Source organism: Eumetopias jubatus, unplaced genomic scaffold (assembly GCF_037043125.1).
Source record: "Eumetopias jubatus isolate StellerSeaLion01/CBP00866 unplaced genomic scaffold, mEumJub1_p1.0 scaffold_10, whole genome shotgun sequence".
In the NCBI taxonomy this organism is placed as follows: Eukaryota; Metazoa; Chordata; class Mammalia; order Carnivora; family Otariidae; genus Eumetopias; species Eumetopias jubatus.
This window is the reverse complement of record NW_028274816.1, coordinates 77,460,353-77,485,202: the sequence shown is the minus strand read 5'-3', so window position 1 is coordinate 77,485,202 and position 24,850 is coordinate 77,460,353. Positions and strand designations below refer to the sequence as shown.

The 24,850-nt window shown below is 57.4% G+C and overlaps 2 protein-coding genes and 4 non-coding genes across 7 annotated transcripts; 3 read left to right on the top strand and 3 right to left on the bottom strand.

Annotated features, from left to right (window-relative positions):
* Positions 1 to 51: 51 nt before the first annotated feature.
* ALOXE3 (arachidonate epidermal lipoxygenase 3) lies at positions 52 to 18,424 on the bottom strand. Of its 2 annotated transcripts, none has more exons than XM_028125025.2 (15): positions 18,254 to 18,424; positions 17,433 to 17,637; positions 16,488 to 16,569; positions 16,074 to 16,193; positions 15,780 to 15,905; positions 13,004 to 13,107; positions 12,520 to 12,692; positions 11,661 to 11,804; positions 11,380 to 11,583; positions 11,198 to 11,284; positions 10,565 to 10,734; positions 9,876 to 9,997; positions 6,016 to 6,116; positions 5,258 to 5,428; positions 52 to 313 (listed from the first exon to the last, which is right to left on the bottom strand). In XM_028125025.2, the coding sequence occupies exons 1-15, from the start codon at positions 18,398 to 18,400 to the stop codon at positions 134 to 136; spliced, it is 2,136 nt and encodes a 711-aa protein (XP_027980826.2). In that variant the 5' UTR covers positions 18,401 to 18,424; the 3' UTR covers positions 52 to 133. The 2 variants fall into 2 exon arrangements, with proteins under 2 accessions (XP_027980826.2, XP_087884103.1); XM_088027977.1 differs by having other exon boundaries at positions 15,780 to 15,902; positions 18,254 to 18,400.
* Positions 18,425 to 19,590: 1,166 nt separating this feature from the next.
* TRNAK-UUU (transfer RNA lysine (anticodon UUU)) lies at positions 19,591 to 19,663 on the top strand. Its single transcript has one exon. It is a non-coding gene; the product is annotated as a tRNA-Lys (tRNA).
* A 565-nt stretch (positions 19,664 to 20,228) lies between these two features.
* TRNAQ-CUG (transfer RNA glutamine (anticodon CUG)) lies at positions 20,229 to 20,300 on the top strand. Its single transcript has one exon. It is a non-coding gene; the product is annotated as a tRNA-Gln (tRNA).
* Positions 20,301 to 20,732: 432 nt separating this feature from the next.
* Positions 20,733 to 20,814, bottom strand: TRNAL-UAG (transfer RNA leucine (anticodon UAG)). The gene has a single exon. It is a non-coding gene; the product is annotated as a tRNA-Leu (tRNA).
* Positions 20,815 to 21,303: 489 nt separating this feature from the next.
* On the top strand, positions 21,304 to 21,390 carry TRNAR-UCU (transfer RNA arginine (anticodon UCU)). The gene is given in 2 exon segments: positions 21,304 to 21,340; positions 21,355 to 21,390. It is a non-coding gene; the product is annotated as a tRNA-Arg (tRNA).
* A 585-nt stretch (positions 21,391 to 21,975) lies between these two features.
* HES7 (hes family bHLH transcription factor 7) lies at positions 21,976 to 24,539 on the bottom strand. The gene is made up of 4 exons (XM_028124825.2): positions 24,498 to 24,539; positions 23,459 to 23,554; positions 22,782 to 22,869; positions 21,976 to 22,460 (listed from the first exon to the last, which is right to left on the bottom strand). Exons 1-4 carry the CDS (start codon positions 24,537 to 24,539, stop codon positions 21,976 to 21,978), a joined length of 711 nt encoding a protein of 236 aa, XP_027980626.2.
* Positions 24,540 to 24,850: the final 311 nt, after the last annotated feature.

Sequence of the window (24,850 nt, the reverse complement as noted above, 5' to 3'; positions counted from 1 at the left end):
AGCCACCCGGGGGGGGGAGGTCCCCAGGTGCAGAGAAGGCTCCAGCTGAGTGGGAACAGAGGGGACCCTGACATGCCGGCCCTCCTCATGTCCTTGAGCTGGAGCCTTTTTCCAGGGCAGTAGGAGGAGTGGGTCAAATGGAGACACTGTTCTCGATGAGGGGAGGGTCCAGGTAGGCGTAGGGCAGCTCCAGACCCTGGTTCCGCTCCCGGATCTCCCGTGAAATCTGGGCCAGGCGGTTCTGGAAGGCGGTGATGCTTCGCTGAGGGGCCTCCTCCGTGAAGTGCTCATCCGGGTAGGTGCCCAGGGGCCGCTGGGAGAAAACCAGGAGGCGGTCAGGCCGACGGTCAGGATGGGATGAAGAAGAGTGAAGGACCACGTTTGCCAACACAGAGTCAGGGTAGCTCCAAGGGCTTGACCCAGCCATAGTTACTGCAAACGTGAGCCCGCCAAACCACCACTCCCCACTCCAGGGAGCCTGCCCAGAGAGGGGGCAGGGGGCGGGGTGGGGAGACACTCACAACCCAGGGAGTGTGGGGGCTGGAATGGTTAGCCTGAGGTTAGTGCTCCCTCTGCTGGTAGCCCTCTGCCTGATACTATCGCTCGGAGACCGTTTCTGCACCTGAAAGTGGATGCATTGGACCAGAACACCTTTTCAAAGGTCCACTTTAAACGCCTGGTCTGCTGCTCTGTGAACCGAAGAAGTACAAGCATGTTCATAACACAAATCAACCCAACATGTTATGAAATCAACGTAAACATGCTCCAGCAAATAGGACCCAGGATACACCTGTCACTCCGCCATTTCACAAAATCCAACCCCTGAAGATGACAACTAGTTCTGAAGGCATCTCGCCAATCCACCCAACACAATCACCATTACCGGGCTCACTTTAGAGCCCGGCCAACCACAATCGGCAAGCATCGCAGTGAGCTTCTAGTGGGTGCCGTCCTGTGGCAGGACGGGATGGCCCCTCTCTCCGTGATCAGTCCGCAGAAGCAGCTCAGCTCCTCAGTTCCGGGGGCCTAGCCTCCTAACCAGCCTGCACCTCCTGTCCAGTATAACCCGCATACAATCTAATTGTTGCCAATAATCCTGATGCTTCAAAATTCTTGGTCTTGGGGTGCCTGGGTGGCTCAGTCAGTTAAAATGTCCAGCTCTTGGTTTCGGCTCGGATCACGGATCTGACTCAGATCATGAGTTCGAGCCCTGAGTTGGGCTCCCTGCTCAGCGGGGAGCCTGCTTCTCCCTCTCCCACTTCCCCTGCTTCTGTGCGCTCTCTCTCTCTAACAAATAAATAAAATCTTTAAAAATAAAACGTGGTATGGGAGTTTCATTTTCACACTGAGTTTTCATTAGTAATGACTGTCCACACTTAGCAAACGCTTCTTTCACGTATTGAGATGATTATATGGTGTTACTTTATGGATGTAATAAATTACATCGTTAGATTTCATCAGGGTGAACCGACCTCTCATTCCTAGAATAAACTAGACCTCAGCACAGCGTATTATTGTCTTACTATGCAGTATTGGCCTTCATTGGCTAATGATGTATTTTTAAGATTGTTGTAGCTAAGTGGAACACATTTATAATTTCATTTTCTTAATTACAGCTGACACGTTGCAAGCACTTGACATGAACTATCATGACGGCACAACAATCCTGTAAGACAGGTGCTCTTAACATTCCCACTTCATAGATAAAGAAACTGAGGCTTGGAGAGGCCCAATTACATATCCAGGGTCACACCCAGGGAAGTGTGGATCTGGGACTAGAACTTTCTACTGGAGACCCACTTCCCTTCTTAAGAGCATCACCTTGGCCAGGTGCTGGAATCGAGGTTCCTAGTAACATGATTTGGGAGTGTCTACTTTTTTTTCTATACTTTCAAGCAGTTTGAGTGATTTAAGAATGACTTGGTCCTTGAAGGTTTAGTAGAATCTCCCTTTGCGAGGAGGGGGATCAGATCTTTTATACTCCTTTCCACTTATGTGTGGTTTTCATCTCTTCGGGTGTCAATTTTTCTTTATTGTTTTCCTAGAAAATCATCTCTTTCACCTTGATTTCCAAATGTGTTTTCATAAAACTGCAAGTCATGCTTTCTTGTGATTTTTCAACCTTCTCAATTATTGGCTGTTTGCTTTTCCACTCCTACCAAATGTACATTGATGTTCTCTCAACTCTTTTGATTGGGATTGTCTCTGGTTTCTTTATTTTATTGGTATTTTCAAAGAATCAGTTTTATGTCTTATTTACCAGATTGACATCTAATTTCTAAAACTATAGTGTAGCTGTCCAAAACGCAGAACACAGGAACAGGACAGGCTGGGTTCAAAGCCTACGTACTAGCTCTGTGACCTTGGGCAACTTGCTTAGTGTCTCTGAACCAACTTGCTTTAGTTTTCCCCCCTGTAAAATGCAACTACCGTTTGGGGTGCCTGGACAGTTCCATTGGTGGAACGTGCGACTCTTGATCTCGGGGTTGTGAGTTCGAGCCCCACGTGGGGGGTAGAGATTACTTAAAATTTTTTTAAAATATTTTTAAAAAATGGAACTACCATCTATTGAACACTTACATGCCAGGCACTGTATTAAGCATTTTAAATAAAGATCCTTACCTACTTTGTATTTTAAAATAGCATACATAGCATACATAAGGTATCTGATTTAATGACTGAGACATGAGAGATCCCCAAGAAGCTATAGCTACTGTTGTTAATAATTTTTTAAAGATTTTATTTATTTATTTATTTGACAGAGAGAGACACAGCGAGAGAGGGAACACAAGCAGGGGGAGTGGGAGAGGGAGAAGCAGACTTCCTGCTGAGCGGGGAGCCTGATGCGGGGCTCGATCCCAGGACCCTGGGATCATGACCTGAGCTGAAGGCAGAGGCTTAACAACTGAGCCACCCAGGTGCCCCACTGTTGTTAATAATTTTCTAAGGTAGACCCCACCACTGGCTTCTCAGAGGGAGCCCTCCACCCCCATCCTCTTCTCTTGCTTGTCATCCCTCACCACAGTGATATTGCAATTTACAGTAAAGAATATACATTTGGGCTTCCTCCCTTTCCTGGCACAGAGCTCCTGAAACCCTTATAATTTTGTAAGCGTTCAAGTGTTAAAGGTGTCTTGTTATAATTGTTATAATAAGACCCTTTCAACCACACCTGAGTTTACAGTTCATGCAGTGACTTCTGGAAAGCCCCTAAGGATGGGGGTGGTTGCCAGGAGAGGCAACCACGTGATTAGAGGGTTGGAATTTGCAGTTCCAGCCCCCAATCTCTGGGGAGGAGAGAGGGGCTGGAGGTTGACTTAATCCTCAGTGGCCAATGATTCAATTAATCACACTTAGGTAATAATGAGACAGGAAAACCCTAGCAGCAGGGGTTTGGAGAGCTTCCAGGCTGGTGAACACATGGAGGTATGGGTAGAGCAGGGCAGCCAGAGAGAGCAAGTCAGCCCTGCACCCCCTCCCACACACCTTGCCCAGCACATCTCTGGCTGTTCCTGAGTTATGTCCTTTTATAATAAATAAACCAGTAATCTAATAAGTAAACTGTTTTCCCTGAGTTCAGTTCAGCAAATGACCAAACCTGGGGTGGCAGGGGCGTGGGGGGGGTTGTAGAAACCTCTGATTTTTAGCTGGTGGGTCAGAAGCCCAGGTGACAACCTGGGCTTGAGGTTGGCATGGGGGGGCACGGCAGTCTTTTGGGACTGAGTCTGAACCCGTAGGACCTGCCACTATCTGCAAGGAGAGTGTCAGAACTGAGTTAAATTATCTGACACCCCACTGGTCCCACACACATTCAGTGGCTAGAAGTATTGAATGAGAGTATTGGGAATAGTAATAGAGTATTCTGTGAGTAGACAAAAAGAACCCCAGAGTGTTTTCCTTTATAATGAAAAAGAAAAGAAAAGAAAAGAAAAAGAATGTCTCCAAGTCCTTGGGAAATGGGACCAGAAAGGAACAGGATCCAGGGATGAGTTCCTGGCATTCCCAGGCCATGAGATGGTAATTAAAACTTGTTAGGAAGATGACATGCACCTGCACCAAATGGAGTCAAGCATGAGAAATGAGGACATTCCTGTGACGTCAGAGGGCTTGTGAACAAGACCAGGAGGGCAGAGGTGGGATTGATGATCCCACACGTGAATGAAAATATTGGTAATTAGGGATCAAGGGGCTGTTCCCCTGGCCAAGCCGACCTGACAGCCTCCTCACCTGTTCCTGCCTAGAACTGCCCCTTCCAACCATCCACACGCCCTTGCTAAAACACAAATTCAGCCATGTCACCCCGGGCTTAAAGCTCTTCAGTGGCTCCCCATCCTCCTCTGAATGAACACTGTGCCCTCACGAAACATTTACAATCCTACCAACACACCAACGGACTCACCTTCACTTTGTTTCACTTGGTTGTGTCCTTCCTCTTGTCTAGAAACTAACCCTGCCCTTCCTTTGTCTGCCGAGCTCCTACTTGTCCTACAGGTTTCAGCTTTGATGTCACTTCCTCCAAGAAGCCTTCCTGGGTTCGCCCAGACTTGGTCACGTTCCACAAGTCCCCATTCTCACCTCTGTTACGAGACTAAGCTCATGAGGATAGGGTTCAGATCTGCCCCCCAACGTCTGGCACATTGCAAATGCTCATGAAGTATGTGTTTGTACATAAATGATTCCTACAACACTGTGATGGCCTTTTTCATGTCCCTGTGTGTCTCCTCAACTAGACCATAGGATTCCTGAAGGCAGGAAGGTCTCATTCAGCTTTACGTGCCCAGTGCCATCTTGACATGTGCGAGGTATCCAAAATAATGTGTGTTGAATGTTTAGATGAATGGATGAGCAGTTAATGGATGAATGGTTGATGGAGGAATAAGTGGATGGATGAATGGATGGATGGACAGATGGGTGGATGGGTGGATGGGTGGGTGGATGGAGGGATGGATGGATGGATAGGTGGGTGGTTGGATGGACATATGGATAGATAGATGGATGGATGGATGGATGGGTGGATTGGTAAACTGGTGAATTTGATAGACATTGTGCCCCAGCCACTAAACTGGTATTTGCTTCCATGTATGTCTTTGGGGATCAATTATCATTTCCTAAAGAAACTGAGGAACCCAAGACAAGCTCAGCAGTGGGCATAAATGGCAGCACTCAGTCCCTAAGCCCCCCTGGAACAGCTACCACCAGGGCCACTGCCTAGGCCCTGTAAACCCCCACCCCCACCCACCCTACACCCCATACACACCTGGTCTTTGGGCTCCTGGCTGACCAACCAGAAGAGGAGAAGGTTGTTACAGGTGACATTCACTTCTGGGAGGGTGTCTAGGTAACTCTTCAGGGTGGCGGTCCCCTTGGTCTGTGGTGGGGGCTGCCTCATGGATGACGGGGTGTTGGGCATCCAGGCCCCAAAGTCATGCTGTAGAGACCCCACCCCAGTTGAGTCAGCTGGCCAGAGTGGGAGAACCAGCTCCTTCCTCATCCCTGATCTCGCCCTGCCATCCCAGTACTTGCAGTTGAGAAATGAAGGGATGGCGGAAAGAGAAGAGAGGGAGGGGTGTAGGGTAAAAAGTTCCAGAAGTGGGGTAGGGGGCTCACCCCTTGTCACTCCCCACCCAGTGTTCCAGGACTAGGTGGAGTGAATCACCAAGGAAGGAGCAGAACCCAAAGAGGGCTCTAGTCAAAGGGCTGGCATGCCACCCAGCACAGCCTGATACTCCCCTTGGCTGCGTCCTCACCGTGACAGGCCCCATAGGTTTTACTCCCCACAGAACACTAGCTGGAGTCACCATTACAATCCTGAGCCCCGCTCCACCCCAGTCCTCATCCAACACTGGCCCTTCACTCCTTCACTCCACCCAGTCACCACCCAACCTCAGCCCCAAACGTAAACCCACCTCAACTCTGACCCACCCATGCTCTCAACCCCAACTCTGGCCTCACGTCCAGTGCTGAGCCTAACCTTGCATAGCCCAGTGCCCCCAGGCCTGCCCCCTGCCACCTCACCTGCCCACTGTTGACAGCGGCGTGCTGGGCGGAGCAGTTGAAGATGATTGCAGTGAGGAACTTCACCAGCTCTCCTGGAGTGCACAGCCGGCGTGGGAAGCCTGGGTGTGGGAGGAAGGGAAAAGGGTGTGGAGGGAGAGGACCGGATTCCTGGGGGGCAGCTCAGGGCTAGGGCTCACCGCAAGGGGAGAGTGAGGATGAGAGGGCTGAGCATTTGGCCACCACTGTCTTTTCACTAAGATTAGGGCTGGGCTGAGGTTAGGGACATGACCAAGGTTTGCGGTCTCTGAAGGGGGTCGGGATAGGAGCTGGCCACTGGGATTGGACCAGAAAACGCCCGGCCGGCAGAGCTCACAAGAGAGGAGCCAAGTTCAAGTTGACAGCCAAGTTGGGTCTTCTCCCCACTTCTATCTGCAACCCCTGATAGCACTTAATGATTTTTTTAAAAGATTTATTTATTTATTTGAGAGAATGAGAATGGGGGTAGGGGCAGAGGGGGAGGGAGAGGGGGAGAGAGAGAATCTTCCAGCCAAGCGCGGAGCCTGACACAGGGCTCGACCCCAGGAACACTGAGATCAGGACCCGAGCCGAAACCAAGAGCCGGGTGCCCGACAGACTGAGCCACCCAGGCGCCCCAGCCCTTAATGATTTAATTCTACCCAGTTTGCCAAGATTTGCCCAAGCACCCAGTGGCGGATCGTCCACAGCTGGGCTTAGCAACAAAGGCAGGGGACCAGAGTGTGTTACTCATAAGTTCGCAGTGATGGAAGCAGAAGGGGGCTCCAAGACCAGGGCTGGGCTCTCTGAGGGGAGCACAGGCAGGGCAGAGACAAACACTGGGGCTGAGGCGCTTAGGGGAGACCTCCCTGCAGGAAGACAAGGGTGGGTGAGCTCTGAATGGGAGAAAGATGACGGAGGAAGAAGGCATTTTCAGGCTCAGCCCTGGGTCCTCCCCTCTCTGTACATCATTGCTCTCCTCCACATCGATGGCTCTAACCGCTTCCCACTGGCCGATGACTCCCAAATTCACACCTCCTGCTCCATCTGGCCCCTGAATTCTAGACACGGCCGCGGGCATAACTCTGCGGCTGCCATCTGACACTCCAAGGTGGGTGTCTACGCGGCCTCTCAGACGTCAGCCCTGCAAACCCTGACGCTTAGCCCTGCTCCCCCGCTCACTCCCCAGATCTGTCCCTCCCACGGTGGTCCCATTCTGGTCGCTTTGTCCAGTCGCTCAGACCATAGTCTGTGAGCTCTTTCCCCCTTTTATCTCATGCCGCGCATATCGGCAAATACTTCCTGCATGAACCCACCTGCTTCCACCCTTGTCCCTGCAGGCCAGAGATGCTGAGACTTTAGAATCATAAATCCGATCACGTCACCCCCTTGCTAAAACCAGTTATCCGCAGAACTAGCTCTCTACTCAAATGTCACCTCCTCCGAGAGGCCTTCCTGGACTGCCAAGCTGAAATAACCCCCCTACCTCAACATGCTGTTTCCTTTTCCTGAGCGCCCCTAGCCCACCCCCTGACATATTTGTCTGGTGATTATCTGAATCTCCCCGCTAGAATGGGAAGCTCCGTGAAGGCCAGGAGTTTCGTTCGTCATGTTCACTGCTAAACCCCAGCCACTGGAACAATACTTAATATTAAGAGCCCGGTAATTATTGGTTGACTGGAGTGAATGCCTAAGAAGGTAAGAAGGCAGATTGGGAAGGAATGAAGCATCAGCAAGGCAAAGGGGCAGGGAGGTACTTATTGGAGGTGAGGCCAAAGCGTGTGCCAGGCCACGCAGTTTCTGGGCACAATTCCGGAGGATTGTCAGCGCGGTGGCCCGACAACCTGATGGGTGGGCAGCAAGAGGCTAGGAACGGTCAGGCCGGTAGGGAAGAAACTGTCACAGTATGAGGACCGGGACTGGGTGGTGACAGTGGGACATGATGGCGACAAGAGGAATTGGCCACCCAACTGGATTTAGGGAAACAGGAAGACAGAGTGGGAGCCAAAGATGGTTTCAGAGTTTGCAGTGAGGATGCAGATGGTTTCAGAGTTTGCAGTGAGGATGCAGAGGGTTGGAGGAAGGACCGGGCGTCTGACTTGGGAGCCTGTGGGAATTTCCTGGGATGTTCCCTTTGGGGTAGATAGTCTAACCTGGAAGGGCCAAGATTAAAAGGCAAAAGAAGTCAGGCCCTCTGGGGATTTTTCTGTAGTTCCCATTGTTAATTTGTTGCCTGTGAAATATGTAAGCAAAAATCACACTGACTGAAGTTAATGAATGAGTGTGCCTTGTCTTAAACCAGGAATCTGCGATAAGCTTGCAATGTCAGAGATGTTTGTCCATCTGAAGAATGCTCTGATGTACTGAGTCAGAGACAGGTTGAATAAAGTGAGATAGGAGAATCAGCCAACAGTAATTAGACCCCCTGCTGCCCCAGGTCTTAAATAAAAAACAACCCCAAAGAGGGAAAAAAAAAAAAAAACAACTGCCCTTGGGGGAGGAAGCAGTCAGGATCAGGTCAGCCCAGGATTAACAGTGGGCTTGCTAAGCAGGGGACGGGTCATCCTTTAAAGATCCAAAAGAGGGGCTCCTGGGTGGCTCAGTTGGTGAAGCATCTGCCTTCAGCTCAGGAAATGATCCTGGGGTCCTGGGATCGAGCCCCACATCGGGCACCCTGCTCAGTGGGGAGTCTGCTTCTCCCTCTACATGCGCCATATTGGAGTTTATTGTCAGTTTCATCAAGCGTGATGACAGTATTGTGATTGTGTAGAAAAATGGGGGGTTTTTTGAGTTGCATATTGATTGGGAGTAAAATATGAGATAGATGTAATTTAAAAGACTTCAGCAATAAATAAAAGCGACAGATTAATCAAATGAATGCTTGTGGAATCTGGGCAGTGGGTGAATGGGTGTACGTTACGTTATACTCTCTACTTTTCTGTATGTTTAAAATTTGTTGTCTAAAGAAAAAAAAAGTCTCAGAACCTGTAGCTGGTAGTTTTTGTGTGCTGGTCTCAAGGGTGACAATGAGACAGCAGCGGAAATGGAAAGTTCTTCAGGGAATGTGGGGCAGAGGGATTTCCAAGTCTGGAGTCAGCTCCAGAGGAGAAACGGGAGAAAGGATCAGTCCATCACGGGAGGGTAGAGAGGAGACAGAGACCCAGGCGGGACAAGCCAACCGCTGGGACAGGGACATGGCAGAGGCCCGGGAGGAAGTGGGAGGCGCAGAGGATGTTTCCTCCCTGGGGCTAAGGGAAGACTTTAAGGAAGGGAGGGTGGTCTGCTGAAGTTAAACAAAGGGGGAGGGAGAGGGGGCCACTGGGGTCCATGGGTCTCAAAATCCTCTCGGGCAGTGTCAGAAGGGGGGACGTTAGTGCCAGGTGACAGGTATTAATAAGGAAGAACCAGGCGGCAGCAGGATCACGTCTCTCCAAGAGGCCCAAAGAAATGAGAGAGGTTGGTGGCTAGAGGGGCCACCTGGTGGGACAAGCATGAGGAAGTATGAGAGAAGGTTCCAGAATCCTCAACCTTTGAGGCTGGAGATGCTCCTACCACATGATGGGACACATCCACAGAGCTCAGCAAGCAGTGGTGGACGGACAGGCTCGAGTAAAAGTCGAGGAAGAATCAGAGGGTCACAGTGTAGTGCCTGCAGGCAAGGACTTTGGAGACCGTGAGAGCCGGCTCTGGATCCCGCCTCTGCCACTATCTGCAAAGCCTTCTCTGTGCCTGTTCCTCATCTGTTCAGCAGGGCTAATAATAGGATGTACTTCAAAGGCTTGTCCATAAATAAGAACTAAGGAACAAGTGAGGCCAGAGGGAACACCAGGTCATTGGGAGCTTGTGGTTGGGGGATGGGATACCTGAGCTTTCCCGGCCCAGGAACGCCCAAGCAAAAATCTCGCCGACCCAGGCCTGCAGCTCCGAGTCCTGCTGCACAGATGCATCACTGAGATAATAGTAGCCCACGATTTCGGAGACGAAGCTGCAGGAAAGAGATGCTCGTGCCACGGGGGTGACCTGGGACTCGGGCCTGGCCAAAAATCCAAGGCCCAGTGCCACTCAGGCTGGGGAGAGCCAGACAGCCAGTGTCCACCGAGAGCCCACCACGGGCCGGTGGGAACCTCCAGATCCAGAGGGAGCCCAAGGGCCCAGGTTTGGCCACTCCTGAGTCATGGGTGCTCTGAGTCTCCTTCCCACCCAGGGGTCTGGGGGTGGGGAGGGCACTGTGGAGAGCCTGGGGGCCCTAGCCCACACCTCACTGTTGCACCTGCCACCCCCCTCCATTCCTCTGGACACCCTGTCCTCTCCTTCCTCCCCTGTGTTCATACACAGCCCAGCCCCTCCCCAGCCTGCAGCTACCTGTCATTTCATTGAGGACCCCAATCCTAACTCTCACCCTGGGGGTGCTCCCTGGTGGGGCCTGAAGCACCTGCGACCCCCAGCCCCAAGCTCCCCAGCGTGCATGAGAACAGGGGTCCACACTGACCCTGGGCCAGGAGGCCCTGGTGGGGCCAGACTGGTTGCAGGGTCCTGGGCCCGCACCCCGCACCTCTCAATGGCCGCCCAGATCCTCAGGCCGTCGTCCCGGTAATGGTAGTTGGGGATGGCCAGGACGCCGCGGGCCCGCAAGCTGTCCGGAAGGCAGAAATCGGTGTAGGTGAAGTGGGCCAGAGCGGTGCTCATGAGGTAGAGGAGGCCTTGCCTCCCGACCGAGGTGACCTGAGAACACAACACAGCTCGGCTTGGGGACGGGACGAGGCCAGTGACTCAGCCACGGGGATGTTCCAGTTAATCAAGGAGTCCAAGACCACGGGTCAAACCCCCGCAGGGACTGACGAGGGCTGCAGAAGTTGCGGTCCTACTACGTGCATAGGAGGAACTCCCTCGGTATTTGGTAACTGAAAGAAAGCAGTGACGCCGGCGCAGGGTCGGACAGGGGATGAGATCGAGGGGCGCTGCCCTGCCCACCTGCGGGAGACTTCGGAAGCCGGGCCCGAGGGGGCGGGGCCCGGGCTTGTGGGCGGGGCAAGTAGGGGAAACCGGCGGGGAGAGGCGGGGCTTGAGGGATGGGTCTGGCAGGGACGGTGAAGTAGGATTGGAGGCCGAGGAGGCTTGTGGGCGGGGCAAAGCTTCCTGGGGGCGGGGCTTCAGAGAGGCGGCGGGCGGGGGCCGGAGGCCGCACCTTGTCCACAAGGCCCTCGGGGTTGAGCAGCGTGGCCCGCGCGATGGTGTTCACTTGCAGCGTGTAGCGAGTGTGCGGGAGCAGGAGCTGCGGGCGGGATGAGGGCCCAGGAGCCGAGGGTCAGGGGAGCAGGCCGAGCTGCGCCCCCCCTCCCCTGGCCCCCGCCCGGGGGCCACACAGACCTTGTAGATAGGATGGCAGAGCGGCAGCTGACGCAGCGTGGCCATGGCGAAGGCCTCGCACAGCAAATGCGTGCACAAAAAGTGTGTGTTGTTCTCGTGCACCAGGAACTCGGAGTTGCGCACCCACGTCTTGGCCAGCAGCCAGTCCCAGTAAGAGTCAGTGGGCAGAAAGATGGGGCTTTCCGGCCCGGGGGTCTGGCTGAGCTGCGCCCAAGAATAATAAAGGGGTGAGTCTCAAAATTGCTAGTGTGCCGCCCCCGAAATCCCGCCCCAGGTCTCACCTGGATGGCCAGGGGCACCAGCGCCCCCTGCGGGTTGAGCCATAGCAGGCAGAGCGGGGCGGCCACGTACTGGGGGCGGCCGTTGAGGCAGTGGACCGGGGCCTCCGCCAGGATCCAGTAGTCCGCTAGGAAGATGTTGCCCCTCTGCGGAAGGCACACAGAGGCTCACAGAGCCCTCCAACCCGCGCTGCGCTGCCCTCTCTGTTCCCCGCCCACTCCCACCCCAGCCGGGGCCTCAGTAATGCTTGGTGCCTGCGCTCATGGCCAGAGTGAGGAAACCCACCCTCCCCAGAATGTCCGGAATGAGGTCCAGCTGAGTCCCTGGTGCGCCACCTCCCACCTGGATACGCTGGCGTCCTCTCCCCGGCCCCCCCATACCTGGTCCTTCCTGCTCTCTCAACTCAGTGACCCTGTCAGTATACCCAACAATAGGAAAATGACCACACACTCAAAACTGACTGCCCCATCTCCAGCCTTCTGGAGGATGCCTGAGGGCTTGGCTGCCCCAGAGAGACTGATCAGCATCTTCTCCCACGCCCTCCTCGGAGCTCCTAGTCTCCGTGACTGTCCCCCTTGTATGCGGCGGCACTGCCTTCCACCTGTCCTAAGATCGCTTTCTTTGGGCCTCAGCACTGGGGATCTTGGAGGCCCCAGAACACGGGCAGGACCTTCTCTTCCATGCTGTCCTGCTCCCTCCTACGATCCACCAAGCCTCACCCCAGGCTTCCAGCCATGCCCAGCCCCAGCCGGCCCTTATCCCCATTCGCTCCAATTCAAAGGTGCAAGGCTGGCTGCAGCCCCAGCCGTCCCATCCCTGCCCTCCACGCCCATCCCTTGTCCATAATGGCACCTCACCCACCTCTAGTTCCATCTGCAGGCAGGTGTCGGGTCCCAGCAAAGGGGCCACCATGTCATTGGTGATGGGCAGCTTGTTGGGCAAGCTGGAGAGGCAGTGGAGCATGACGGGATTGACGCCGTTCAGGTACTGGTACCCGAAGAAGGGGTCCTCGCACCAGTGCTCCATAACGTATTCTAGGGGGCAAGAGAGGGGGCTGCTTCGTCCAGAAACTGCTTCCCGAGGTCCAGCCCTGACAGTCTCCCAGGCAAGCAGGGTATCTCTCTGTCCTCACTCCCCTGTCCCTGTCCCCTCCCAGAGAAAGGGGAGGTGGCGTGAGCTCCTAAGGGGAATCTGTGCGGTGGCCACCCATGAACCCAGGAGCCCCTCTCTCGGGGGTCCCACGGTCTCCCTGAGAGGGCTGAAAAAAGGCCCCTTCCCAGGATGGGGCGGAGGGTGCAGAGCACGGAGTAGGGTGGGGGACAGACATCTGCCTGGCTCTGCACACCTGAAATCACCGTCTTGTGGCACCAGAAGATATTCCGGATGTCGTCCAGCTTCTTCCAGGAGCCCTTGCGGTCCAGCAGCCCGCGGAGCTTCATGCCCACAGACCTGAGGGGGAGGGGAAGCGAGGGTGGGGCCTGGGGCTGCCCCAGGGCACTGTGCCCCCAGCCTAGAGGCCTGGAGGGACCCGACCAGGTCAACGTCCAGAGCAGAGGTGCCTAACAGTGTGCCCGTTAGAAAAGTCTAGTGACCAGCTGAGGCTTTGTAAGGGTGACTCCATGTGTGCACGCCCAGTGGTGCACACTGCCAATCTTCACTGGTGCCTTGGCCTTTCTCCAACTAGTCACGGACCTTCGCCGGCCCCTGTGTGGCTGGGACGTCTGCCACCAGCCGGTCCCGACCAACCACAGCCTTCTTGCGACACGCAACCCGAGGTGTACTTTGTACACCAGACTGGTAAAAGGTGGGGGGGCGGCAGCCTGGGGGCGCCGTGCACTTTTCACTTTGTGGGTGTCTGTACTGTTTGAATTTTTTGAAGCTGTGCCTCTCATGGTGAGCTGTATCCTACATCTCCACCTACTATCAAACCTATCTAAGACACACAGTCCACCAGGGAGCACGGCCTGACACCCCGCAAACACACACCTGGTGTGTATCTTCCACAAAATGCTCCGCCCTCCCTGCGTTGCATGGTAAATCCAATGTCCTCCTGATGCCCTTTATTACACATGATACTATGGGCCCCTTAGGGCCAGGACTGGCCGTGGATGCCCGGACATACCAGTTCGTAATAACCACTTACTGCCTGCGCCAAGTTAAATGGAAGGGACCACAACGCCTACCAGGTGGGTTTGTGGCAAGTGGTGGGTGAGGGAGGCTGTGCAAGTGTGCTCAGATGCCCCAAAGGGTGTGGGTGCCATGACCTCACAAGCCCGGGGACAACTTCCTGAGTGTCCCCTGAGCTGCCCGCCCCTCGGTCCATAGCATTTGCCGGGTACCTGCCCCATAAGGCCCCAGAGAGGGGAAACACCGGGCGGGAGCTCTGTGTTAAAGCAGAGAGCAAGGAGGGGCGCCTGGGAGGCTCAGTTGGTGAAGCCTCTGCCTTCGGCTCAGGTCGTGATCCCGGGGTTCCTGGGATCGAGCTCTGTCCTAGGGGGTCTTCCGGGCCTTCCTTTGTTTAGACCCACATGTCCATCTGGGGACCAGCTCAGGCGACCCTGGTCCCTCAGCCCTGCCAGGGCCTCTCACGGGTCCTTGCCCTGAGGCCCGAGCCACCTGCGACCACCTTGCGCTCCAGCCAGGACACTCCCCAGCTCCCCGCTTGCCCCACCTCTGCCCCTCTCCCACTAGCCCTTCTCCCAAAGATTCAGCTGGGCACAGAAGCCCTAAGGATGAGGATCCAGCCCCTTGGCCCGGACTCCTCTGTGCCTTCTAATGCAGCCCCTGCACAGATGGCCAGCTGAGCCTCTCCGTCCTCCCCAAACGAACCTGGCTTTGCCCAGGACCCACCCCCTCTCTGCTCACTCTCCTCTCCACGGCCCCAAGCCTGCTTCAGTCCTACCTGCCTTCCCGGGAGCCACGGGCTGGCCCCTGCCCACCCTGGCTGACTCTGGTCATGAGTGTCGACAGTACCCCCTCCATCAGTCACACTCAGAGCCTCAGCTGTGGACTCGAGCTGCTCATGGCCCCCCTGGTTCCTAATTAACTATGCCAGACATCTCCCTAGGGACACTGAGCTCCTCATGGTGGAAGACGACATCCTAACACTCGGTCACATCCACTGAGAGATTGTTTTGCACTAGATGCCATCTCGCTTCCTCTCCGCCGACCTATGAGGTAGGCATGGATGTTACTGTCATTTTACAAATGAGGAAACTGTTTAGAGACTATGTGAAGATCAAGGTCACACAACTGGAAGGTGTTGGTTCTAGGATCTGAATGTGAGGTGGTCTGACTTCACTTCCTTAAAGCTTTAGGGCCAGGCCTCCCTGTCTTACTCAAGACAGCACCAAATTCTACACCGAGAAGGTGCTCTGTTCATTGCATAGATTTGAGGACTGGAAATAAAAGGGATGGCAAAGGAGCAAGAGGAGATGATAGGGAGACAGAGAATGGAGAGAGAAGGGGGAGACCGGGGCCAGAGAGGGGGAGACTGGGCCAGAGGGGGGAGACCGGGGCTAGAGAGGGGGAGACCGGGGCCAGAGGGGGGAGACAGGGCCAGAGGGGGGAGACCGGAGACAGAGGGGGGAGACCGGGGCCAGAGAGGGGGAGACAGGGGCCAGAGGGGGGAGACCGGGGCCAGAGAGGGGGAGACAGGGGCCAGAGGGGGGAGATCGGGGCCAGAGGGGGGAGACCGGGGCTAGAGAGGGGGAGACCGGGGCCAGAGGGGGGAGACAGGGACAGAGGGGGGAGACCGGGGCTAGAGAGGGGGAGACCGGGGCCAGAGGGGGGAGACAGGGACAGAGGGGGGAGACCGGAGACAGAGGGGGGAGACCGGGGCCAGAGAGGGGGAGACAGGGGCCAGAGGGGGGAGACCGGGGCCAGAGAGGGGGAGACAGGGGCCAGAGGTGGGAGATCGGGGCCAGAGGGGGGAGACCGGGGCCAGAGAGGGGGAGACAGGGGCCAGAGGGGGGAGACCGGGGCTAGAGAGGGGGAGACCGGGGACAGAGGGGGGAGACAGGGGCCAGAGGGGGGAGACCGGGGCCAGAGGTGTGGATATGCCTGGCAGGGTGGGGGCAGACGGGAGAGTGACAGGAGCGCGGGGAGGGCAGTGGCCTCACGCGGGGATGGCGTTGAAGAGCAGAGAGGCCGTCTTGGTGGCTGAGTAGCGAATGTTGGGTTCCATGTGCATCAGGGACGGGAAGTCAATCTTCATGGGGAAGCCAGGCAAGTACCGATTCCCACTGCTGTGGAGGGCGGTGGGGGAGGCAGAAAGACAGACACCAGTCAGACGGACTTGCAGCCCACTCCCCTTCATTCCTTCCCTGGATCCTTCCCCGGATCCTCCCCTGCCTCCGGCCTCCCACCCGACCTGAAGCTACCTCCCTGCCAGACCCTCGGGGTCACCCCCTCACCTGTCCCCTGGGTCTGCCCGAGGCGTCATCTTGGTCAAGGCAAACTTCTTGTCTGTCTCCATCTCCTCAAAGCTGCTGACGTCTATCATGCCGGGGAAGCCGGGGGCGTAAACTTTCCAGCTTCCAGGGGAGAGAGGTCAGGGGTGGCTAGTCAAACTTAGGGTAAAAAGACCCATCAAGGACAGCTGAGGGAGGGGTTGAGTGTGGATTCACTGATGTTCTTGGGACAATTGTCGGTACTCGCGTTCTGGATCTAGACTTGGGGTCAACCTCAGAAGGAAGTTAGGGTTACATGAGGGTCCTGACCAGAGCCGAGGCCCCAAGGTTGGATCTGAGGTCAGATTTAGTGACAGTCTGATTGAGGCTGAGGTCGGCATAAAGGTGGGGGAAGAAGTCAAATTAGCCCGTCCTCACCGGTAACATTCCTGTCGGCCCTGGAGCTCCCGTTTCCTGTGGTCCAGAAGAAGGGGAAGGGAGTCCTGACAAATAGTTTTTGCTGTGGGGAATGAAAAGTACTCATCATATACGTCTCTTTTCAAAAGGTGAAGCTTGCCTGAACGCCCTAACCCTTGAACCCAATCCCTCAGTTGACAAGGATACCCCATGTTCTTCGTGCATTCATCAGCAGAACGGACTCAAGACAACCTCACCCCCAAATTGTAACGATCGTCCTAATTGTCCTTTTGTCTCCTTCCCAGGACTCTTTTGGGGCAGAAATTACATTGTAGTCATTTTGTGTATTCCTGGCACCTGGTGTGGTGCCCGACACTGTGCTCATAATGTGTACTTGACAAATGACTGATGAATGAGTATATTTTGGGAAGTGGTGGACAGATGGAAATGCTAGGATGATGGGGGGGTCTCTGAAGAACTCGCTAGGGGGCCGAGATATCACCTCTCACCCCTAAGACTCATGTCAACACTCGGACCAGCCCTGGTCATGCCTCTTGGGATCAGACGGCTCAGGAGACGTGGGTGGGGGTCCAGAGGCTGAAGGAGCTCGAGCTCGGCATCTTTGAAAGGCCCCCCAGATGCAAGAGGGAATCCTAACAGCACGTCACAGGGACTTCGTCCACACCAGAAAAGCCAGTAGTAGTTGTCGGCAGGGCCTTTCCTGCTAAATTCTCTCAGCTTCCGCACCTGCCGACACCCAGTTATTCGGCTTACAGCTCAAGTCCGCTCTGGGCGCAGGAGAAATTCACTCTGGGGGAGTGCAGAGGGAGTGGGCCGAAAGCTCTGAGTTCCAGTTACCCTAACCCCACCCCCGTTCCCTGCGGCCTGGGCCCCGTGAGACCACCCCCGCCCCGGCCCCAACAGATGCCTTCTGCAACCCAGGCCAGCCCCCGGCCTCTGGCCCACCTGTTCCTGGTCGCAGCTCTATGGTGCAGTAGCCCTCAATCCACTGATAGCAGGGGAAGTGGGAACGGGTGCCATCGGGGGCCGTGACGCAGATGCAGCTGCAGTACCAAGAGTCCTTGGGGAAGAAAGCGTAGCGCTCCTTGTGTAGACGCAGCAGCAAGACCTCGCCCAGCTCCGCTGAGCAGCGCACCTTGTACTTCTGCACCTGAGGGGACCAAAAAGCAAGCAGGTGAGAGGCGAGGAACGGCAGGGGCATCCTTACACCTGGCGAGGCGCCTCTATGCCTACATCTGTTCTGGGATATAAAGCTGAGAGCCGCTAACCCACGCGGGGCCTTTGTATGAATTAGGAAAAGGCACCCCTCCATCCCAGCAGAAGCGGCCACGGCTCCCAGAGGCACGGTGAGTGAGCAGAGTGGATTCTGGATCTCACCAGCCTCCTTGGCCCCCGCACCCTTGTGTAGGCCACCAGCAAACAATCGTGGGGCTTGGCGGAGGCAAGCGGATCCCCTCCAGAGAAGAGGAAACCCCGACTCACAGAGGGCAAGTGACTTGCCCAAAGCCCACCTTCAATTATGAGAGGAGCTAGGAAGCCGGTGGAATTCTCCTGACCCCCAGCCCCTGGCTCCTTCTTCACAGCCCTGCCTGGGTAGAAAGTATCCTCTCCCCAGGAAAGACAGAGACCAGAATAGGATGGTGAGGAGGTCAAGGCCGGCTCCCTGAGTTCTGCAGGGTTGGAGGAATGACCTGGGGGAATGACCCTCCCCTCCTTCAGGGTCCCCAGGCCCTCAGGGGTCCCTCCTCCCTCTCCTCGGTACTTACAGACCCAGGGGCGAAGTCCCTGCCCAAGCGATCCAGCAGCTGCTTGGGGCTCTCACCACAGGTGCCCACCAGAGTGACAGAGATGTTGTCCAGCGTGCCGGCCCTCAGGTAGGGACCCGTGGTCACACACACGCGGTACACGGCCATGGCGGGAAGGAAAGAGGGATGCCCCGGCAGCGGTGACCACAGCAGCAGCTCGCCTTGGCGCAGGGGGCCGGGGGGAGGGGCGGGGGCGGGGCGGGGCTGAGCTGTCGGCCTGCGGAGCTCCTGAGTGGGGGGGCTCGGCCCGGGCAGGTAGGCCTCCCAGGGAAGGCCCCGCTCTCTCTGGGATGCTCTGGGGTTCGCCCGCCTCTCTCCCGCGAAGCTCCCGGTCTCTGTCCCGGCTCACTGCGGGCTCCCTCTCCCCACCCTAATAGTTGTTTGCTTGCCTCTGGCACAGCCGGTCTCTCTGGCTGGCAGGACAGGGCTCACCCAGATGGATATCAGGAGTCCGAGTCCCAGCGGGAAGGGAGGGACCAGGGGCTGAGAGGGAGACGAGGAGCAGGTGACACCTGTGTGACTGGGACACTGCCCTGCTCCCGGTTAGGGGCCGCTGAGACCCTGGGGCCCTGGTCCGCCCACCCCCCAACTTGCCCCGAAACCCTTTCCTCCTCTCAGCCAGGCCTGGGCACGGGGCACCCGCATTCCCTACTTGTGAATCATCCATGTGAATCAGTCTTCGCAAGTGAGCCATACTCGACATAAATCACACGTGACCGCGGCCACACGCAGGCGAGTCGCCCCTGCAGAGGAGTCAGGCCCAACTCTCCTGTCGCTCCCCACTGCGCACCACGGTCCCCACGCCGGCTTCCCCGGATCGCCGCTCCGCGGCACGTCCGATCTCGGTCCCTCCCTCGGGATGGGGTCGGCCAGCGGACCAAAGTGGACCCGGGGCTCACGTCTGAACGCCCCGCGTGGCCTTCGTTCCGCTCCGGGCCCGCCCGTGGCCTGCAAGGCGGGGGCCAAGCGCGGGGGTGCCGGGGATCTGGGTCACCCGGGCCGCGGACAAACAGCTCGGCCGGGGAGGCCCGCAGCCGGCAGCGGCCCCGCGCGGCCAGTCCCGGCACCGCAGCTGCCCAGCCTCGGCGGCGCTCCGATCCCAGCAGCCGGACCCCGGCGGGGACGGTGCTCGAGCGAGGCTGGCAGAGCGCAGGCGGGAGCCGCGGGGCCGCCCCTGCTCGCTCCTGGTGCGCGCCCGGGGCGCTGCGCTCGTGCGTGCACTCACCCTCGGTTTCCGGGAACCTGGACTTCAGCGGGCGAACAGCTCTTAGAGGCAGTAGCGCAAACGCCTAGCAAGAGCCCGGATAGCTCAGTCGGTAGAGCATCAGACTTTTAATCTGAGGGTCCAGGGTTCAAGTCCCTGTTCGGGCGTTTGCTTTTGTTTTTTTTTTTTTCCCCCAGGAGTATATATCTCTTCTTGAGTACGCGTAATATCCGTATTCCTTTAAACAAAAGCAAGGAAAAAAAAAAAGAATAACAAAAGTGCTGTTACGTGACTTTAAAAAAGAACTGATAGTAACCCCGGCAAGGATTTTTAGTTTTCAGAAAGTAGAACGAGTGAGAGCGGAGGGAAAGTAGAGATGTTTCCTGCGAACTTAAATGTTCTGGTGGGCACATTAAAGAGTAAACAGAACCAGGTGAGATTAATTTTAATAACATTTTATTTAACCCAATGAAATCTTATCTCAACCCGTAATCAATATTTTTAAATTATTAATGAAATTTTAACAATCTTCTTTGCAGTAAGTACCGTGTCTTCTAAGTGTGGTGTGTATTTTACACGTCACAGCGCATCTCAGTTCGTATCTCAGGAGCTCCATAGAGGCGCCCACCGCTTCAGGTAGGTGTTTTTTGTTTTCTTTTCTGTGAATGGGAGAATGGGAGGGGCAAGAACTTCAGTATTATGTACACTCCCAGAAGAAAGCACCCAGAAGTGGGTTCCATGGTGTAATGGTTAGCACTCTGGACTCTGAATCCAGCGATCCGAGTTCAAATCTCGGTGGAACCTTGAATTTTGCCTCAATTCGTACCGTTATTTCTCAGCTTCGTGTATGAGCGTTTCTCGTTCCCCGAGAGGGTCTGAGAAGGAAAGCAAACGAAGACGCTGTCCTTTGGGCTTCTCAGACCGGGTAATCGGAGCCTCCGGCACACCATCCAAACACGCAGTCAGCACTTAAAAGATAAGAGCAAGGTGCACCAGTTTTGAGAGAGAACGCAATTTCAGGACGCCTTACTGCGGACATCAGTTACGAAGAATCGAAGATCTCTCTGGCGGTTCCCGCCAGGTTCTGGCTGACACCACCCAGGCTGTCCCCAGTAGCATGGAGGGGATGGTGCCATCACTGCAAGCAGTCCTTGTAAAAACAAGAGGCATACATCCCAGCCAGGGTAGGGGGTTTAGGAGTTCTAGGATGCAGAGGCCACCAGAAAAACTCCATCCTGGCAGCGGTGGGATTCGAACCCACGCCTCCGAAGAGACTGGAGCCTAAATCCAGCGCCTTAGACCGCTCGGCCACGCTACCTGCGTGGAAGCAAGTCCTCCCCGTAGTCCTCCTAAGAGACTAGAGGGGCGAGACAGGCTCGCGATGACTGTTCTAAGTCAGCGGGCCTTCTTTGGAAACCCCAGACCCAGGAGCAGCGAACGGCGAAACAGGGCGGAGGAAATAGAGATACACCGATATTTGCAACGAAACAAGTTTATTTTCATGGGTGGGGCCACATCTAGGAGTGGGGTGCGCCTGGGCTGGAAGCATCCCCCAAGCGGGCAGCCGGAGCTCTGTACTGGCTCGCTCCTGCTCGGTTGCTCTCTCTCCTTGTCTCTTCCACCCGTGCGCGCCCGCACTCCCACCTGGCTCTCGTGCCTTTGGCCCGCTACCTCTCCCCGGCAGGCCTGCGAGGTCCCAACCACGCGCTCCTGGCCCGCCCCGCCCAATTCCCTCACACCCCTCTCCCTCCCCGCCCCTTGCGCATGCTAGTACCCGTAAGCCGTCAGACGCCGCCGCCCGCCAGGTGGCTCTGTGGCGCAATGGATAGCGCATTGGACTTCTAGTGACGAAAGAGCGATTCAAAGGTTGTGGGTTCGAATCCCACCAGAGTCGATTTTATTTCAATTTTTTTTTTTTTCCCCTTCCTCTTTATCTGGCTTTTCCGTAAAGGTTCCCATCCCTTCTCCCCCTACCCTATTTCAGTGTTTTCCACCTGGTTTCAGCTTCAACCTCAGTCTCCGCTCTGCTCTCTTCTTTACTTACCTGTCTGCCCCGGGGCTTGGGCCATGGAGAGCAGGACTGGGAGGGGCGGGAGACAGAAGGAAAGGGAGACAGAAGGAAAGTGGGCGTGGACGCCGACATAAAGGCAGGCCCCTGGCTCGGGGACACACGGGGATTTAATAACCACTTTATTCCATGCACTAGGGACTCGGGAGGGGACTGGGGCTGGGCCGGGGGCAGAGAGGGTACAATCCTAGACGCAAGGGGGGGAGGGGCAGGGAAAAGGGACAGGAACCAGGGAAATATATATTTATATAGATACTCTAATATAGACCACATCTCACCCGCGCGCTGCGCCCGCGCGCCCCGCCGCCCTCCCCAACACCTGCTAGCCCCGACGCCCGGGTCCCTCTGCTGCCCTCGGGCTGGAGTCTCTACCTCACCCCCAGCCCCCGCCCCCGCCCCACCCCCCAAAGCTCAGGGCCAAGGTCTCCAGAAAGCGGGCGGCGGGGGCGGCGGGGCCTTGGGCGCCCCGTCTTGTCTGTGCGGCGGCGGCGGCGGCGGCGGCGGCGGCGGCGGCGGCGGCGGCGGCGGCGGCAGCAGTCCGGTGAGGGGCGCCGGCGCGCCGGAATCCCCGGCGCGGGGCGAGCAGGGGGACGGGGACCAGGCGCAGCGCGGGCTACGGGGGCCCTGGTGCACTGGGGGGCGCTGGTGCAGCGCGGGGCCGGGCGCCGGGGCGGCGGGGTCCAGCGGTGGGCGCGGCGCTTGGGGCCTCGCATCTACCGGTTCCGGCCGGGGCGGCTTGGGGCGCAGGTAGCCATGCAGCGCGGAGAAGAGCTGGGCGCGGGCGGCCGGGCTGGCGTCGTGCGCGAAGGCCGCCAGACGAAGCAGGCACTCGCGGAAGCCGGACAAGTAGCAGCTGGCGAGCGCCTCGGCGTCCTGGGCTGGGGACCGGGGAACCCCTGGAGCCGCGGCGGCGGGTGCGGCCGGCGGGAGCACCGGCGGGCAGGGCAGGGGCCCAGCAGGGGTGAGGGAAGGGGCGGGGCGCAGAGATACCGAGGCCCGACAGACGCACAGAGACAGGAAGCCAGATGGACGGACAGAGGGAGAAAATGAGGGAGACACAGAGACAGACACGCGCGGGTGTTATTAACCTCGCCTCGGAGCAGAGCCTACCACTCCCCAAGCCCACCGTCCATCGCAGGGTCCGCCCCAGCTACCCCGGCCCCGGGCCTCCGTGAATCCCCCCTCCCGCCCTCCGCTGCCCCACCCCCGCGCTGTACCCGGGGGCTCCACCCGGCTTCGCTCCCTCAAGTAGCCCACGGCGAACTCCAGTATCTCTGCTTTCTCCAGCTTCGGGTTGCGGAGGTTCTACAGACGGGAGGGGGAGGGCGCAAAGACAGAGAGGGGTGGGGAGAGAGGGGGAAGTGGCAGGGGGAAGAAGGGAGGGCGGATGCGGGAGCTGGGGGTGCCCCCGATCGCGTGTGCGCGCTGCCCACGGAGCGCGCGACCGAATGCGGAGTGGCGATGACCAAGAATGGCCCTGGGAAACCTTGAGACTACACCGTCCAACCCGAGGGGATGAAACCAACCCACAGGGTGAGGAGGGGGTTTGAAACAGCAAACCCAGGGACTTGAAATGAACCACCCTGCAGGCTGTTTCGAGGGGGTGTGGGGGAGGAGGAGCGAGCGTTTACAGACCCCGAGGTTGAACACTGACCGACCCTGGGAGTGAAATTTACAGAGCCGGGTGTGAAACTTACAGACCCGAGGGGTGGCCATGAAGATCCCGTTCTGAGAGCGAGAGGGGGCTCTGGGATGGGATTCCAAGGGCGGGACTCGGGTCAGGATGCCTTGGCGCCTGGGTCGCCAGTGCAGCGTGTGTCCCCACCCCAGTAGGAGGCCCTGGGTCGCGAGGACGGGATGCTGGGGACGCTCCGGGGGCGGTGGAAGGACTGACCTGGTCCCGGGTCCGCTCCAGCAGCAGCAGCCTCAGCTCTTCCAGGCTGCGGTTGATGCGATCCCGGCGCCGCTTCTCCACCAGCGGCTTCAGCATCTGCGACCAGCAGGAAAGGGAGAGCGGGCCGACCGGACCGAGACTCAGCGCGGCCGCGCCGGCGTTCGGATCCCGCGGCTGGGACAGTCCCGCCCCCACCCCTTCCCGGACACCCCCAACGAGGGCCTAGGGCCGGGCCCATTGGGTCCCTCTCCGCTCCCGCTCCCAACGCCCCTAGGGTCAATGTCTGTAGCTCGCCTCCTCTCTCTCCCGGGTCTTCTGCATTCTCCTCTCTCAGTCTCGTCCTCCCTCCTCCCCTCTCTGTGTCTCTCCTTCTCCTCCTCTTTTCTCTCTACGTCTCCGTCTCGTGCAGTCTCTCTGTCTCAGTGGAGAGCTTTGGGGGCCCTCTTTGCGCCCAGACACGTGGCCCGCAAGGTGCCGGGCTCTGAGTTGGCGGCCCTGAGTGTAGAAAGGGAGATACCCAGCGCGACCGCGCTTCCTCTTCTCCCTCTAAGCCGTCTATGCAGTCACATTACTCCACTGGTTCTAAAAGCTTCCACCCGGTCTCAGGCCTCTGGAACCAGTGCATTCCGGGCCTTCTCTATAAGGCTGCCCTGGGCCAGCTCTGGCTCACGGAGCGCGTGGAGCAAGTGCCTAGCCTCTCGGCACTTAGTTTCCACCCGCCTCCCTTAGCTCTGTGCTCCCCTTGCTTATTTCACTCAAATCCGTGCCCCCTGCCACGCCCTCCAAGCCGCAAGGTGCCACATCCCATTACCCAAACCCAAGACCTCTACTTCTGCCGCCCACGCAGCTCCTGCCCTGACCCTGTCCCCTTCTTCATACTTTGCAGCTTCCTTTCCAGCTCCTGGCTCCTTGGGTCCCCCCCCGCACCTCTCCCCCTTCCAACTCTGCGCCTCCAGGCTCTTCCCTTCCCCCAGGGTCTCAGGGACCCGGTCCCCTGACCGGACCAAGGACCTCTGCTCCCTCCCCTCCCGCCTCTCACCTTGGGGCCGTCCCTATTCTCGGCTCGATCCCGAGTGACCATCGCTCCTCCGGACCCTGGTGTGGACCGAGCCCCTGCCCGCCTGGCGCCTTATATCCCGCAGGCTCCTGGGTTGGGGGGGGGGTGTGTAGGACCCGGACCCGCCCCCTTCGGCACCCGGATCCCTCCCGGTGCCGCCCGGGGCACGAGGCTCCCGGAAAGGGGAGGAGCGCAAGGGGGAGGGGAAGGAGTGGAACTGGCCTGGGAGTGTGGGAAATGAGGGGCCAATGCAGCACTGGCTGGTTTAAGGCCCCTAAGGCTGTATAATGAGGTGGAACCCAGCTGAAGGGAGGAGGTTATTAGGGGGAGGGGGA

Bases quoted from the DNA above. Each gene is read 5' to 3' on its own strand.
- ALOXE3 (XM_028125025.2), bottom strand. From the start codon at position 18,400: ATGGCCGTGTACCGCGTGTGTGTGACCACGGGTCCCTACCTGAGGGCC. The intron at 11,285-11,379 runs GTCTGTGTGGCC...TCCCGCCCGCAG, and splicing joins TCTGCCATCCTATCTACAAG to CTCCTGCTCCCGCACACTCG. The intron at 5,429-6,015 runs GTGAGGTGGCAG...GGGTCTCTACAG, and splicing joins CCGCTGTCAACAGTGGGCAG to CATGACTTTGGGGCCTGGAT.
- HES7 (XM_028124825.2), bottom strand. From the start codon at position 24,539: ATGGTCACTCGGGATCGAGCCGAGAATAGGGACGGCCCCAAG. The intron at 23,555-24,497 runs GTGAGAGGCGGG...TGCTGGTCGCAG, and splicing joins AGAATAGGGACGGCCCCAAG to ATGCTGAAGCCGCTGGTGGA. The intron at 22,870-23,458 runs GTCAGTCCTTCC...TCCCGTCTGTAG, and splicing joins TGGAGCGGACCCGGGACCAG to AACCTCCGCAACCCGAAGCT.